Source organism: Callithrix jacchus, chromosome 18 (genome assembly GCF_049354715.1).
Source record: "Callithrix jacchus isolate 240 chromosome 18, calJac240_pri, whole genome shotgun sequence".
Taxonomy (NCBI): Eukaryota; Metazoa; Chordata; class Mammalia; order Primates; family Cebidae; genus Callithrix; species Callithrix jacchus.
This window is the reverse complement of record NC_133519.1, coordinates 15,881,443-15,896,725: the sequence shown is the minus strand read 5'-3', so window position 1 is coordinate 15,896,725 and position 15,283 is coordinate 15,881,443. Positions and strand designations below refer to the sequence as shown.

The following is a 15,283-nucleotide window of genomic DNA, read 5'->3' as shown; positions in this document are numbered from 1 at the left end:
GCCTACTAAAAGACTATTTACAGTAATGTGATTTAAGATACTATTTAATTAAAGCAAGGCTCATGGTCTACTATTTCTCTTAGAGAAAATGAAACAACAAACTTAGTTCCATTTAATTCTTCTGACCTTAAGTTGTCCTTCAGTGAATTAATCACATCTTCTTTTAGTAGTTAACTTTCATTTAGGGGTAGATCTTTAAAATCTTCAACTTTTTGACTTCTTGTACCTTTTGTGGCTCCAGTTACACGTAAGTTTTTTTTATTTGTAATTTTTTCCTATAAGTGAGCATAAAAGAGTACTACTAGTTTTTTGATGAACATGAGGTAGACATTCATTACTTACTCTTACTAGCTGGCATTTTAGATTATAAGGAATCCAGTGGGGCGGAAAAACAAAATAGAAAAGAAAACAAAAAAGGAATCCATTCTTCACAAGACAACAGGAAGAAGAAAGTAAAAGGAATTCAATGTAAGAATAATAATCAGGTTATTTATTCAGGAAAATAATCTTATATGAACAACATCTGTTTTGAGCAGGAAATATATTAAATTATGCTGTATAGATTTGGGGTTTTGCTAAAAGCATTAAACTTTTTGAAAGGAAATTGAGTTTCTTTGTCTTCATGAACTTTATGTAGCCAGGGATCCTTAAGTGTATAGCTTTTCTTTAAAAGAGACTTGCTCTGTTTTCTGTTTCATGGATTAAATTAGCAGTTCTAGAATTTGCTAAGGGAGGATAAACAGAATATGAAAATTATTTCTGTGGTTTAGATAGGATGTGTGGGTTTAAGGTTTGAGCCTTTACTTTCTTTCTGAGACAGAGTCTTGCTCTGTTGCTCAGGCTAGAGTGCAATGGCATGATCTCTGCTCACTGCAACCTCTGCCTCCCGGGTTCAAGTGATTCTTCCGCCTCAGCCTCCTGAGTAGCTGGGATTACAAGCACCCACCATCATGCCTGGCTAACTTTTGTATTTTTGTAGAGATGGAGTTTCACCCTGTTTGTTGCCAGCCTGGTCCTGAACACCTGACCTCAGGTGATCCACCCACCTTGGCTTCCCAAAGTGCTGGGATTACAGGCATGAGCCACTGCACCCAGCCTGATCCTTTACTTTTAATCTCTGATTCTCTTAAATGACATGGTCAGGTTGGACCTGCTTTTCTCACAACATCAACTTTTTAAAATAAATTGCATTGTAAATTTTGTCAGTTTATATGATGAATTTTAGTCAATAATCCAGAACAGATTTGGTTAAAATATTGTTATTAATTTTTATCAATATTTTAAATAATGTTTTATGCTAGTAACACGTGAAAACTAAATCATATATTGTTTATTTTTCCATTAAAACTATTTTTTTGGCCGGACGTGGTGTCTCCTGCCTGTAATCCCAGCACTTTGGGAGGCCGAGACCATCCTGGCCAACATGGTGAAACCTCGTCTCTATCATTTAAAAAAAAAAAAATTTTTTTTTGTAAAAAAAAATAAAAACTATTTTTTTCTTTGGTAAAGAAAGTAACAGGATAAATTATATATATAGACCTGTGAGGCCAGTCACAGTGGCTCATGCCTGTAATCTCAGCACTTTGGGAGGCTGAGGCAGTTGGATCATGAGATCAGTAGTCGAGACCATCCTGCCCAACATGGTGAAACCCCATCTCTACTAAAATAAAAAATTGGCCGGGCATGGTGGTGCGAGCTTCTAGTCCCAGCTACTCAGCAGACTGAGGCAGGAGAATTGCTTGAACTTGGAAGGCGGAGGTTGCAATGAGCTGAGATCATGCTCCAGCCTGGCGACAGAGCAAGACTGTCTCAAAGGAAAAAAAAAGACCTGTGAAATTGTGACAGTAACATATAGTGTGGTTTGTCCACTGCTTATTTTCCTCCCATGTTAGCGTATAAGTCATATTATTACAGGGGATAACAGTGGCAGCAACTAAACTGTAACAAGTTCTAACAAAGGATGGTTTGGCATTATTTTTAGACCTGAATTTTTCTGTGATTTCTATCTTTTTCTGTTTCTCCAGGTTCCCAACCAACCTCTGATAAACCCTCCCAGCGACCATCAGAGAGCACAAATTGTAGCCCTACCCGGAAAAGGTCTTCATCTGAGAGTACTTCTTCAACAGGCTAGTGCTATTTGTTTTACCAGATTTTCAAGATAGTTTCCCATTTGTTATTTGTGAATAAGGAGTTATAGTGTAATGTTGTAGAAAAAATAATGGAAACTGTATCATATGTGGCATGTTTTTTTTTTAATTCAAAGGAGTTGAAACAGGGACTTGGTATGTGAGAATCAGTAATGTACATTGAAACAATATAGTACCTTTACCAAGTTGAATTGAAGTAAAAGCATGTGTTGGGTATAATAGGGGAATGTGGATTGTAGCTATTTAATAAATATTTAGATATACATAAAACTGCTTAAAGCTGGGCGTGGGTGGATCATGCTTATAATTTCAGCACTTTGGGAGGCTGAAGCAGGTGGATCACCCGAGGTCAGGAGTTCAAGACTAGCCTGTTCAACATGGTGAAACCCCATCTACACTAAAAATACAAAAATTAGCCAGGCATGGTGGCATGTGCCTGTAATCCCAGCTACTTGGGAGGTTGAGGCAGGAGAATCTCTTGAACCTGGGAGGAGGAGGTTGTAGTGAGTGGAGATCACTCTACTGCATTCCAGCCTGGAGACAGAGTGAGACTTTGTCTAAAAAAAAATAAATTGTTTAGTAAACTAGTAATTTCCAAGGTAGCATTCATGAATCTCTAGGGATTTGCAAAATAATTAAGAGGTTGTGAGGAGAACCTCTATTAATAGTTATTTTTAAACTTATTAATTGCTAATGTTTATATATTTACAACCCATTAATACAGTATATTTGTATAACTAATACAGACATGTAGGGTATGCTTCCAGTTTTCTTTTTACTGACAGTTTATGTATTTACCAATAACAACAACAAAAAGAGGATGATTTATACCTGTCTTCTGCCTTTACCTGACGGTTGAAGAGTAAGAAATAATTTTTTAAAATTTATTAATTTTATTGGGAGAGACGTAGAGTGATAGGTTAATTCCTGATAGAGAAGAATATATTAAAGAAAGTTAAGAGTGTTCAAGAAAATAGGCCAGGCGCGGTGGCTCACGCCTGTAATCCCAACACTTTGGGAGGCTGAGGTGGGAGGATCACAAGGTCAGGAGATCGAGACCATGCTGGCCAACCTGGTGAAATCCGTCTCTACTAAAATACAAAAAATTAGCTGGGTGTGATGGTGGGTGCCTGTAGTCCCAGCTACTCAGGAGGCTGAGGCAGGTGAATTACTTGACCCCGGGTGGCAGAGGTTACAGTGAGCCAAGATCATGTCACTGCACTCCATCTGGGTGACAGAGCAAGACTCTGTCTCAATCAGCCAGTCAATCAGTAAATAAATAAGTAAGCCAGTGTGGTTGGACTAAAGATGGTTTTTATTTGTTTTTGAGATGGAGTTCCACTCTGCTGCCTAGGCTGGAGTACAGTGGAGCAATCTCAGCTCACTGCAAACTCTGACTCCTGGTTCAAGTGATTCTCTTGCCTCAGCCTTCCAAGCAACTGGGATTAGAGGCATGTGCCACCACGCCTGGCTAAGTTTTTTGTATTTTTAGTAGGCACCCACCATCACACCCAGCTACACCCACCTACTACAGGCACCCACCATCACACCCAGCTAATTTTTTTGTATTTTAGTAGAGACGGATTTCGCCATGTTGGCCAGGCTGGTCTCGAACTCCTGACCTCAGGTGATTCCCCTGCTTTGGGCTCCCAAAGTGCTGGGATTACAAGGGTGAGGAACTGTGCCCAGCCAAAGACAGTTTTTTAATATGAGGTTTTAAAGGTAGTAGAGAGCTAGTGATGTAAACACAGTTGGAAGTTGTGAAAACTTAAATAAGGAAGTGACATTTTCCTCCTACCTTTCTATCTCTAGGCCTTTGAAGAAGTGGAAGGCCTTTCAAATTGTATCAATATGGTATTCATTGAATTTAACTGATGATTATTTTTAGAAGCTCTTTGTTAGTCCAGTTGTCCCTTTGGCAGCAGTGATAGTTGTGTCTCTCTTGGTGCTTTGTTTTTATACTACCTTGGAAAGACTTTTATGCTCTAACAATTAATGACTTAATTTCTCTGATGTCTACTTAGACCAGGGTAAGGAAACTCACTCAGCCTGTGGGCCAAATGCAATCCAAGACCTGTTTTTGTGTAGCCCTCAAACTAAGAATGATTTTTAAGTTTTTAAAAGCTTGAGGGGGAAAGACAAATAATAATACGAGGCAGGCATTATTTGTGTCCTCAAAAGCCTAAAATGTTTACTCTCTGGCCTTTTATGGAAAAAGTTTATCAACCTCTGAACAAATGAATGAGATTTTGATAAGGGACATATCATTGATGAAAATCACCAAAATATTTTGCTTTTGTAAGCAATAGAAAGAATATCTACATTCATAATGTCTCTTTTGCAATGAGACTATTCTGTTCATTGAATTAGATTTCTCTTGAGGGTTGCTGTGTGTGATTAGTGAGCACTGGAAAGACAAACATGAATAAGATGAAGTTACTGGCCTCAGTTCAGACATATTCACCGAAAAGCAGTGTATTAAATTATGTAACAGAGCAGTGTACAAAATGCTATGACACAGGGAAACTCAAGCACTAACCACTTCAAATGACTAAAGAAGATATCATTGAATAAGTCACACACACACACACACACTACTATATATTGAATTTACTTAAGTAGGCAAGTGGGACAACATAAAGAGTAAAGTGTATTGAGTACAGTAACAATGGCACTTTTGAAGAAAGGCACAAAACCATGAAATAGCATATGTTTCTTGAAGAATTGCCCATTGTTGGATATGACTAATGTCTAAAAGCGTTGTGATGATGGTGGTTGGAAAAGGAGGCTGTAAAAGTAATAATGGGGACTATAGCATATATGGCATGCTTTTTCATTCAAGGGAGTTGGAACTTCATTGTCCATGCAATTGAAAGCTACTGAACAGTTTCTGACAAGAAGATAAATTATTTGATATACTCTATCAGTAAGAATAGGATAGGTCTTACAGTGTTAACAAATGATCCCCAAATCTCAGTGACTTAAAACAACAAAGGCTTATTTTTTGTTCATGCTCTGTGACCATCGAGAGTCCACTCCATGTTGCCTTCCCTCTAGGACCCCAGCTAACAGAGAGTCTATATCTGGAATGTTGCTTGTCTTCTGACAGAGGGAAAGGGCCATAGTAAAGCACTAACTGGCGATTAAAATTTCTGCATGAAATGTTACCTCTCATGGTTTCAGTGCCAAACCAAGTAACGTGGTTAAGTCTTGTATCAATGGGACTAGAAAGTATAATCCTTTTGATGGTGGGGAGTGGATAGCAAATATTTATAAGTAATAATATTATTAGAAAAATGCTGCAACATTACAATATCAAGAATGGAGTGTGACAAATGCATGCAGATGGTAGATTATGGCTTCAGATTGGGATATATTAAATTTGAAGTGTCTTTGGCCTATTTAGGTAAAGATATTGAATAGACTGTTGGAAGCAGTGGTTTATACTTTGAGAGACATCTGTGATAGAGATAAAGATCTACTAGTATATATATGAACTTGAATTGGCAGTGAAAGAGATCACCCAGGGAGAATGTGTTAAGTGAGGTGACAGGGCCAGAGACCTAAGAAACTTGGGCATTTTGGAGGGAAGTGGAAGAAAAGATGTTTAGTGAATGAGACGTAAATATGAAACATCAAACCATATATAACACAGAAGCCTAAAAACGACAGACTTCAGAGTGAAACAGATGAGTCAACATTAAATGTCACAAAGAGGTCAAGAAGCGTTTGATTAGAACATGTCAAATGATTGGGAGAATAAGAAAAAATAGTCTGAGAGTGTGAAAGTTGGGAGTTTCAAAGAGGGAAAGGAGACTTAAAATTCAGGTGGCATTGAGATAAATTAGAGCTGTTTTATTTCCAGCAATGTGGTAGATTAGATGTACAGAGCAAACAAACACTTTGTTATCTAAAACCTAAAAATACATGGACAACATTTCTTATAGTGTGACTGAACTTAGAAGTAACTAAATAGAGGAAACCAGAAACTTCAGAAAGTTTGATTCAACAGAGATTAGAATTAGAGCTGCTTGACATCTGCTTCATCTCTGGTGGCTGCGAGCCTGGCAGTTGGAACACATACAGATGCAAGAGACAAAAGACAGAGTTTAGGACTCTAGTAGAACAGAAGACCACATCAGATTTCCATGCATAAAGTTGGAACACCCAAAAGGTGACCTTAACAATGTGTGGGGAAATAGAAATAAACCTATCACGGAAAAAGATAGTTTCTTCTTTCAGTTTTGGCTTTGGAAGGAACAAGAAAAAGAAGGAGTTCCTGACTCCAAGCTCTTACTAATTCTCTGCCTCTCCTACAGATTTATATTGCTTGTCAGACCCAGAAAAAAATTAAAGTAAAATTTGTCATAGGTTGGTAGTGTTCCCAGTTTCATTGTAGAACCAAATACAAATACTCTGGAGAATTGCAATTAAATATAAACCTGTGCTTTTAAAATCAGTATATTCGGGAGGCCGAGGCGGGTGGATCACAGGGTTGAGAGATTGAGACAATCCTGCTCAACATGGTGAAACCCCGTCTCTACTAAAAATACAAAAAAATTAGCTGGGCATGGTGGCGCGTGCCTGTAATCCCAGCTACTCAGGAGGCTGAGGCAGGAGAATTGCCTGAGCCCAGGAGGCGGAGATTGCGGTGAGCCAAGATCACGCCATTGCACTCCAGCCTGGGTAACAAGAGCGAAACTCCGCCTCAAAAAAAAAAAAAAAAAAAAATCAGTATATTCACAATTTTGGTTGACCTAGCTTTCTCGTATATTGCAGCAACACAGGAAATGACAGCCTTTATTTTTCAATTTAAAGGTGTAAACCAGAATCATGTCCTAATCTTCTAGGTGTAGTCAAAGGAATACCATATCTCTACAAACCACATTTAGTAAACCAGGTGTATAAACAACTGTAAAAACAAAATGTAATTTATATTTTGGATAAGATGCCTCAAGGCCCATCCTTGAACTAAATTCCCTATTTCGAGATAAATCCAAAGGGATAATATACTAAATAATGTGATTTTACTGAAAGCTGTAGTCATTATTATACATATCAGGAGCCCATAGTACAAAATTATTATTGATGAGTAAAATCTAAGCCTTTTCTGGAGGTTTTTTTTTTTTTTTGAGACGGAGTTCCGCTCTTGTTACCCAGGCTGGAGTGCAATGGCGTGATCTCAGCTCACTGCAACCTCCGCCTCCTGGGTTCAGGCAGTTCTCCTGCCTCAACCTCCTGAGTAGCTGGGATTACAGGCACACGCCACCATGCCCAGCTAATTTTTTGTATTTTTAGTAGAGACGGGGTTTCACCATGTTGACCAGGATGGTCTCGATCTCTTCCTGGAGGTTTTTAATATCTTATTAGGACTTTGGGATGTAATATGAGGACAACTGTTTTCATTTCTGTAATGAATACTTGCAAGTAGTCTGTTAAAGTTTACATCTCTCTTAGAAGTCTTTTTCTAATATTTGTAGTTTTTGAGATATTTATGTCTGTACGCTCATTTCTCAGGGATTTGATGTAACTCTGAAGATTTTTGTAATTAGGACACAAATTCATGGTAATTATCACATTCTAGAAACATAAAGCCCTTCAATAGTGTTTCACAAAATCATTTCATCTCTTTATAGCTGGTTTACAAATATTGTTACATTGATGAGAGAGGTGGTTCTTTTAAAATTTTATTATTGAGCAACTACTATATTCAGGCTGCCAAATTCAGCTACTATATTAAGCCTAAAGACTGTAAGAGACATTCCCTAATACCAGGGAACTTATGTTAAGATCAGTTTATCTTGAGAGCAACAATACAATATGCTAGTTATTATATAGTAATATTTTTATTTATTTATTTATTTTGATGGAGTCTTGCTCTTGTTTTGCAGGTTAGAGTGCAGTGTTGAGTCTTGGCTCACTGTAACTTCTGCCTCCTGGGTTCACGCAATTCTCCTGCCTTAGCTTCTCTTGTAGCTGAGACTACAGGCATGTGCCACCATGCCCAGCTAATTTTTATATTTTTAATAGAGATGGCGTTTCACAATGTTGAACAGGCTGGTCTCAAGCTCCTGACCTCGTGATCCTCCCACCTCAGCCTCTGAAAGTGTTGGGATTACAGGTGTGAGCCACCATGCCTGGCCTGTACAGTAATATTTCTACACATAGCTGAATGCTGAAATGATGAAAAGTTCATCAGAAAAGGCTTCCATAAACTTTGTGTTGAGGTTTAAAAGACATCATATATATGCCATGACCAAAGAAGTAAGTGGGTTGTGAACCCAAGATGGTGCCACTGCACTTCAGACTGGGCAACAGATTGAGACCCTGTCTCAAAAAAAAAAAAAAAAAAAAAAAAAGGTTACACTTTAGCAGGGCTAAAGTATCTCTGGAGTGAAGATTACACTAGACCATAGTAATGACTTAAAACAGGATTCAGGGACTCAAACTGTCAAACTGTTCTACAAATAACTGATTTTTAAAACAAAGTTTAACATTTGAAAAAATTTTAATTGTGAAAAAATAAACCAAAAACAAAATTTTTTTTAATTGCAAAATACAGATAATATAAAATTTACTGGCTGGTATGTTGGCTAACACCTGTAATTCAAGCACTTTGGTGGGCTAAGGCAGGCAGATCACCTGAGGTTAGGAGTTCGAGACCAGCCTGGCCAACATGGCAAAACACCGTCTCTACTGAAAATATAAAAACTAATCAGGCTTGATGACTACTACTCAGGAGGCCGAGACAGGAGAATCATATGAACTTGGGAGATGGAGGTTGCAGTGAGCTGAGATCCCACCAATGCACTCCAGCCTGGGAGACAGAGCTAGACTCCCCATTTTTTTTTTTGAGGTGGTATTTTGCTCTTACCATTATGCTCAGTCTAGACTCCCCATTTCTAAGTGTACAGTTAATTCACTAGTGTTAAGTACATTTACATTATTGTGCAACCAATCTCTGTAACTCTTTTCATCTTGTAAAACTGAATCACTATATCCATTAATGAGAACTTCATAATCCCCTGTCCCTTCAGTCCCTGAAAATCACCCACTAAAGTGGAACGATACAGTGGTTATCTTTTTTGTGACTGGCTTACTTAACTTAGCATAAAATCCTCAGGGTTTATCCATTTTTTAGCATGTGTCAGAATTGCCTTCCCTTTTTAAGGCTGAATAATACTCCTTTGTATGTTTTTTGTTTATAAATGGTTACTTGGGTTGCTACCAACTTTTGGGCATTTGTGAATAATACTGCTATGAGCAGTGGTGAACAGATAACTCTTCCAGACCCTGCTTTCACTTCTTTTGGGTATATACCCAGAAGTGGAATTCCTGGATTATATGATAATTCTGTTTTTAATTTTTTGATGGATTGTCATACTGTTTTTCACAATGGTGTGCCATTTTACATTCCCAAAAACAGTGTACAAATGTTCCAGTTTTTTCAACTTCAACATTTTTTAAAGGAAGACAACAAAATCCAAACGCTTAATGTAACATGACACTATCTAGCATATCCAATTAAAAATTAATAGTCTTGCCAAGAAGCAAGAAAATATGACTCAGCAGAAGAAAAGTCAGTGGAAACTGCCACAGAAATAACATGGGGTATAATTAATATAGAAGTATGCTAAAAAAAGCTACTTTTGATAATTTAAAGGAAAATGTGAACATAGGATAGAGACGAAATTTATTAAAAAGTCCTCTAGGCATGATGGCATGTGCCTATAATCTGAGTTACTCTGGAAGCTGAGGAGAGAGGATAGTTTGAGGCTAGGAGTTCAAGGATGTAGTGTACTATAATTGCACCTGGGAACAGCCACTGTTTTCTAGCCTGTACAACGTATGGAGACATGATCTCTTTTTAAAAATCCAATGCAAGTTCTATAGATGAAGAATACAGTATCTGAAATGAAATTTCGCTAAATCATCTTACAGATCTAATAGCAGATTAGATCCTACAGAAGAAAAGATGACTAAATTTGGAGACATACAAATAAAAGTTATCCAAAATGAAGTACAGAGTAGAATAAAAGATTGACCAAAAAAAATGAATGTAACTTTAGTGACCTGGTACAATATCAAGAGGGCTAATATAAATGAGATAGAGTCTCATAAAGAAGAAATTGGGAATAGCACTTGAAGAAATAATGTTTAATAATTTTTTTTACACTTCCATTGAAAGCTATAACCCACAGATCCATGAAACTCTACGAATCCCATGTAGGATAAACCCACTGACATCACACACAGACAAATTAAAGTACATTATTATCAAATTTCTGGAAAACACTTGTAAAGAGAAAAATGTTAAAATTAACCAGCAGAAACAAAATTAAAAACACATACAGAGGAACATAGTAACAACTATCAGCAGACTATTGTCAGAAATTTTATAAGCCAAAACATAATGGAATGATGTCTTTAATGTGTGGAAAGAAAAAAAAATCTGTCAACTTAAAATTCTTTAACCAGCAAAAATACCTTTCAAAAATGGAGGCAAGATAAACATTATGAGAAAAAGAAAAGTTTAAAGAATTTGTTGCCAGTAGACCTATAGTAGCAAAAACACTAATGGACGTTCTTGAGACAGAAAGAAAATATAGTAGGTAGAAACTTGCATCTACCAAAGGAATAAAGAGTGCCAGAAATTGTCAACCAATGGGAAAATAAAAACACATTTTTCTCATATCTTTTGAAGTGCATGTGGAATTATACTAAGATAATACAATCCTATCGTGGATCATCAAATGTCTTGATACATTTTAAAAGACTAAACTCATGCAAAATATGTTTTCAGACCACAAGAGAATTAAATTAGAATTCAGTAATATATGAAATTATCCAAATATGTGGAAATTATATAACATACTTCTAAATAATTCATAAATAAAAGATGAATTGTTAAAAATGAAATTAGAAAACACTTTGAAATGAATACAACTGAAAATACATAGAAATTTGTGGGATACATCTAAAAGTATTTATAGCTGATGTTATTAAACACCAAAGATCTATCTAGGTCAGTCGTCCAAGTTCTCACCTTTAGGAAGCTAGAAAAAGATGAGCAAGTAAAACCCACATTAGAAATAAGAAAGTGAAAGTTGGAAACTGTGGTACCCCTGTGCCTGAAGTCTTAGCTACTTGGGTGACTGAGGCAGAGGAAGGACTGCTTAAGCCCAGGAGTTTGAGGCCAGCCTGAGCACTTTGGCAAGATCCATCTCAAAACACCAATAACACCACCACCACCAGCAGCAGCAAAATGAAAAGAAAAAAAAAATTAGCCCAGAATAGCCAAAACTATTTCTAAGCTGAAAGGGAGAAATCACTCTACCTGACTTGAATTTATACCACAGAGCTAAAATAACCAAAACAGCATGGTACTAGCGTAAAAATAGACATATAGACCAGTGGAACAGGAGAGAGAACCCAGAAACAAATCCACACACCTACAGTGAACTCATTTTTGACAGAGGTCCCAAGAGCAAAGTTTCTTCAATAAATGGTGCTGGGAAAGCTGGATATTCATATGCAGAAGAAAAAGTATACTCCTATCTCTCAGTACATACAAAACTGAAATCAAAATGGATGAAAGGGTTAAATCTAAGATCTCAAACTATGAAACTGCTATAAGAGAACATTGGGAAAACTCTCCAGGACATTGGTCTGGACAAAAATTTCTTGAGCAATACCCCACAGGCATAGGCAGCCAAACAAATATGGGTAAATGTCATCAAATTAAGTTCTACTTCTGCAAGCAAAGTAAACAGTCAACAAAGTGAAGAGACAACGCATAGAATGGGAGAAAATATTTGGAAACTACCCATCTGACAAAGGATTCATAACCAGAATATGTAAATTCACACCACTCTGTAGGGAAAAAATCTAATAATCCGATCAAAAAATGGGTAAAAGACTGAAGAGATACTTCTCAAAAGAAGACATTACATATGGCAACAGGCATAGGTATTCAACATCACTGATCATCAGAGGACTGCAAATCAAACTACAATGTGGTATTATCTCACCCCAGGTAAAATGGTTTATACCCAAAAGACAGGCACTAAGAAGGCTGGGCGTGGTGACTCACACCTATAATCCTGGCACTTTGGGAGGCCAAGGCAGGAGGATTGCCCGAGCTCAGGAGTTTGAGACTAGCCTTGGCAACACAGTGAAACCCCATCTCTGCCAAAAATATAAAAATTAGCTAGTCTCATAATCCAGTCTCAAAATTAATAAATTAATATTTTTTGAGAAAAATAATACATGAGAAAAATCACCTAATCGTCTAAGTAGATTAAGGGAACATGTTTGACAAAAGCTGACATCTATTCATGATTTTTTAAAAAAGCTTGTAGGAAATAAGACTAGACTAGAATTTGCTCAACCCAATGCAGGGTGTTTGCAGAAAAACCTACAGCTAACCTAATACTTAATGGTAAAAGACTGAATGCTTCCTCCCTAAGATTGTGGAAAAGGTAAAGCTGTTCACTACTTCTGTTCAACATTATAGGGAAGTCTTAATGTCTTATTCAGAGATAATACAATTTGCAGAAAATTCCCAAGGAATTTATTAAAAAGCTCCTGGAACTTAATAAATGAGTTTTAACAATGCAGTTTGTGTGTTTAAGGTGAACATACAGAAATCATTGCATTTCTGTATACAACAGTGAACAATCAGAAACTGAAATGAAGCCAGGCATGGTGGTTCACACCTCTAATACCAGCACTTTGGGAGACAGAAGTGGGTAGATCACTTGAGCCCAGAAGTTCCAGACCAGTGTAGGCAATAGGCAAAACCCCATCTCTACAAAAAAAAATACAAAAATTAGCGAGGCTTGGTGGCACACACCTGTAATTTCAGCTACTGGGGAGGCTGACATATACAAATTCCTTGAATCCGCGAAGTGGAGGTTGCAGTGAACCAAGATCATGTCACTGCACTTCAGCCCAGATGAGAGCAAGACCTCGTGTCAAAAGAAAGTGTGCTGAGGAGGAGGAGGTAGCCTAGAAGCTTCCTTTTCTAGGTAAAGGGGGAAGCAGTGTGGATTTCTTAGTGTGTTCTGATAGCCATTGTCACTATGCACTTCTTTGATTCTTTACATCTCCTCCTGCTGCATTTTAAAGCATTTTCATAGTAAGTAGTTTGGCCTAATAATAGCAAAAAAAAAAAAAAAAAAAAAAAATCCCAGCCACCTCAGGAGGATCACTTGAGCCAGAAGTTAAAGACAAGCCTAGGCAACATGGAGACGCCACCTCTTTTTTTTTTTTTTTTTTTTAATTATTAAAAAATAAAATTTAGGTCAGGTGTGGTGACTCACACCTGTAATCCCAACTCTTTGGGATGCTGAGGGGGGCAGATCACCTGACATCAGGAGTTCAAGACCAGCCTGGCCAACATGGTGAAACCCCATCTCTACTAAAAACACAAAAAAATTAGTCGGGCATGGTGATTGGTACCTGTAATCCCAGCTACTTGGGAGGCTCAGGCAGGAGAATTGCTTGAACCTGGGAGGTGGAGGTTGCAGTGAGCCACGATTGTGCCATTGCACTCCAGCCTGGGCAGCAAGAGTGAAACTTTATCTCAAAAATAATAGTAATGAAATAATAATAAAATTTACATAGAGGTATGCCAAACCTAAAAACGTCAAAACAACAAAATTAGACTTACTAATTATAACTGATAACAAGACTTGTTATGAAACTGTAATAAGACAGTGTGAAATTGATGAGGAAATAAGCGTATTTTCCAGTGGAACAGAATAGTCTAGAAGTAGATACTCCATATATATTTTAACTTTCAATCAATTTTTGACAAATCTATTTCATTGGTACAAGGATAGTCTTTTTTATTACCCAGGCTGGAGTGCAACGGCACGATCTCGTCGCACCGCAGCTTGCGCCTCCTGGGTTCAAGCAGTTGTCCTGCCTTAGCCTCCCGAGTAGCTGGGACTACAGGCGTGTGCCACCATGCCCAGCTAATTTTTGATTTTTAGTAGAGATGGGGTTTCACCATGTTGACCAGGATGGTCTCAATCTCTTGACTTCATGATCCACCTGCCTCGGCCTCCCAAAGTGCTGGGATTATAGGCATGAGCCACCGCATCCAACCTAAGGATAGTCTTTTCAACAAATGGTGCTGTTACTACTGGATGTCCTTATGGAATAAAAAGATTGCTGACCTTGTTTCATACCACATGAAAAATTTAACTCGAAAAAGATCATATACCCCTGTGAAATTTCAGAAACAATAAAACTTTTAAAAGAAGAGGAAAAAATCCTTAAGACATTGGGGGTGGTAAAAGATTTCTTAAATAGTGTAAAAAGCAAGGACCATTTGAAAAAAATTGGACTTCATCAGACTTTAAGACTTTGGCTCATGCCTGGTGGCTAATGCCTGTAATCCCAACACTTTGGGAGGCCAAGACAGGAGGATCATTGAAGGAATACTGTGTCTCTACAGAAAAAAACAAAAAAACACTCACTTGGGGTCAGAGAATCACTTGAATCCAGGAATTAAAAACCAGCCTGGATAGCATAGTGAGACCCTGTCTCTACAAAAAAAAAAAAAAAAAAAAAAAGATAAAGAAAAATTAGCCAGGTGTCCTGTCTCATGCCTGTAGTCCCAGCTACCTGGAAGGCTGATGTGTGAGGATCCCTAGGAAATCGGTGTTACAGTAAGCTGTGATTCTGCTGTCACACTCCAGCTTGGGCGACAGAGCCAGACTTCGTCCCGTTGAAGAACAAACAAGGCCAGTTATGGTGGATCACTTGAGATCAGAAGTTTGAAACCAGCCTGCCCAACATGGTGAAGCCCCATCTCTGCTAAGAAAACAAACATTAGCCAGGCATGGTGGCAGGCACCTGTTATCTTAGTTCCTCAGGAGGCTGAGACACAAGAATCCCATGAACCCCGGGAGGTGGAGCATTTTGGGAGGCCAAGGCAGGCAGATCTTTTTAGGTCAGGAGTTTGAGACCAGCCTGTCCAACATGGTGAAAGCCCATCTCTACTAAAAATACAAAAATTAGTTGGGTGTGGTGGCAGGTGCCTGTAGTCCTAGCTACTTGGGAGGCTGAGGCAGGAGAATGGTTTGCACCTGGGAGGCAGAGGTTTCAGTGAGCCAAGATCACAC

At 38.0% G+C, this 15,283-nt stretch overlaps 1 protein-coding gene across 12 annotated transcripts in view; it reads left to right on the top strand.

Annotated features, from left to right (window-relative positions):
• ASH1L (ASH1 like histone lysine methyltransferase) overlaps nucleotides 1-15,283 on the top strand; it is a 229,878-nt gene that overhangs the window by 96,360 nt on the left and 118,235 nt on the right. For all 12 annotated transcript variants that reach the window (XM_035279531.3, XM_078355858.1, XM_078355853.1 and 9 more), the window contains one exon: nucleotides 2,025-2,126. In XM_035279531.3, coding sequence (XP_035135422.2) covers nucleotides 2,025-2,126 — 102 coding nt within the window. The remainder of the gene's footprint in view (nucleotides 1-2,024; nucleotides 2,127-15,283) is intronic.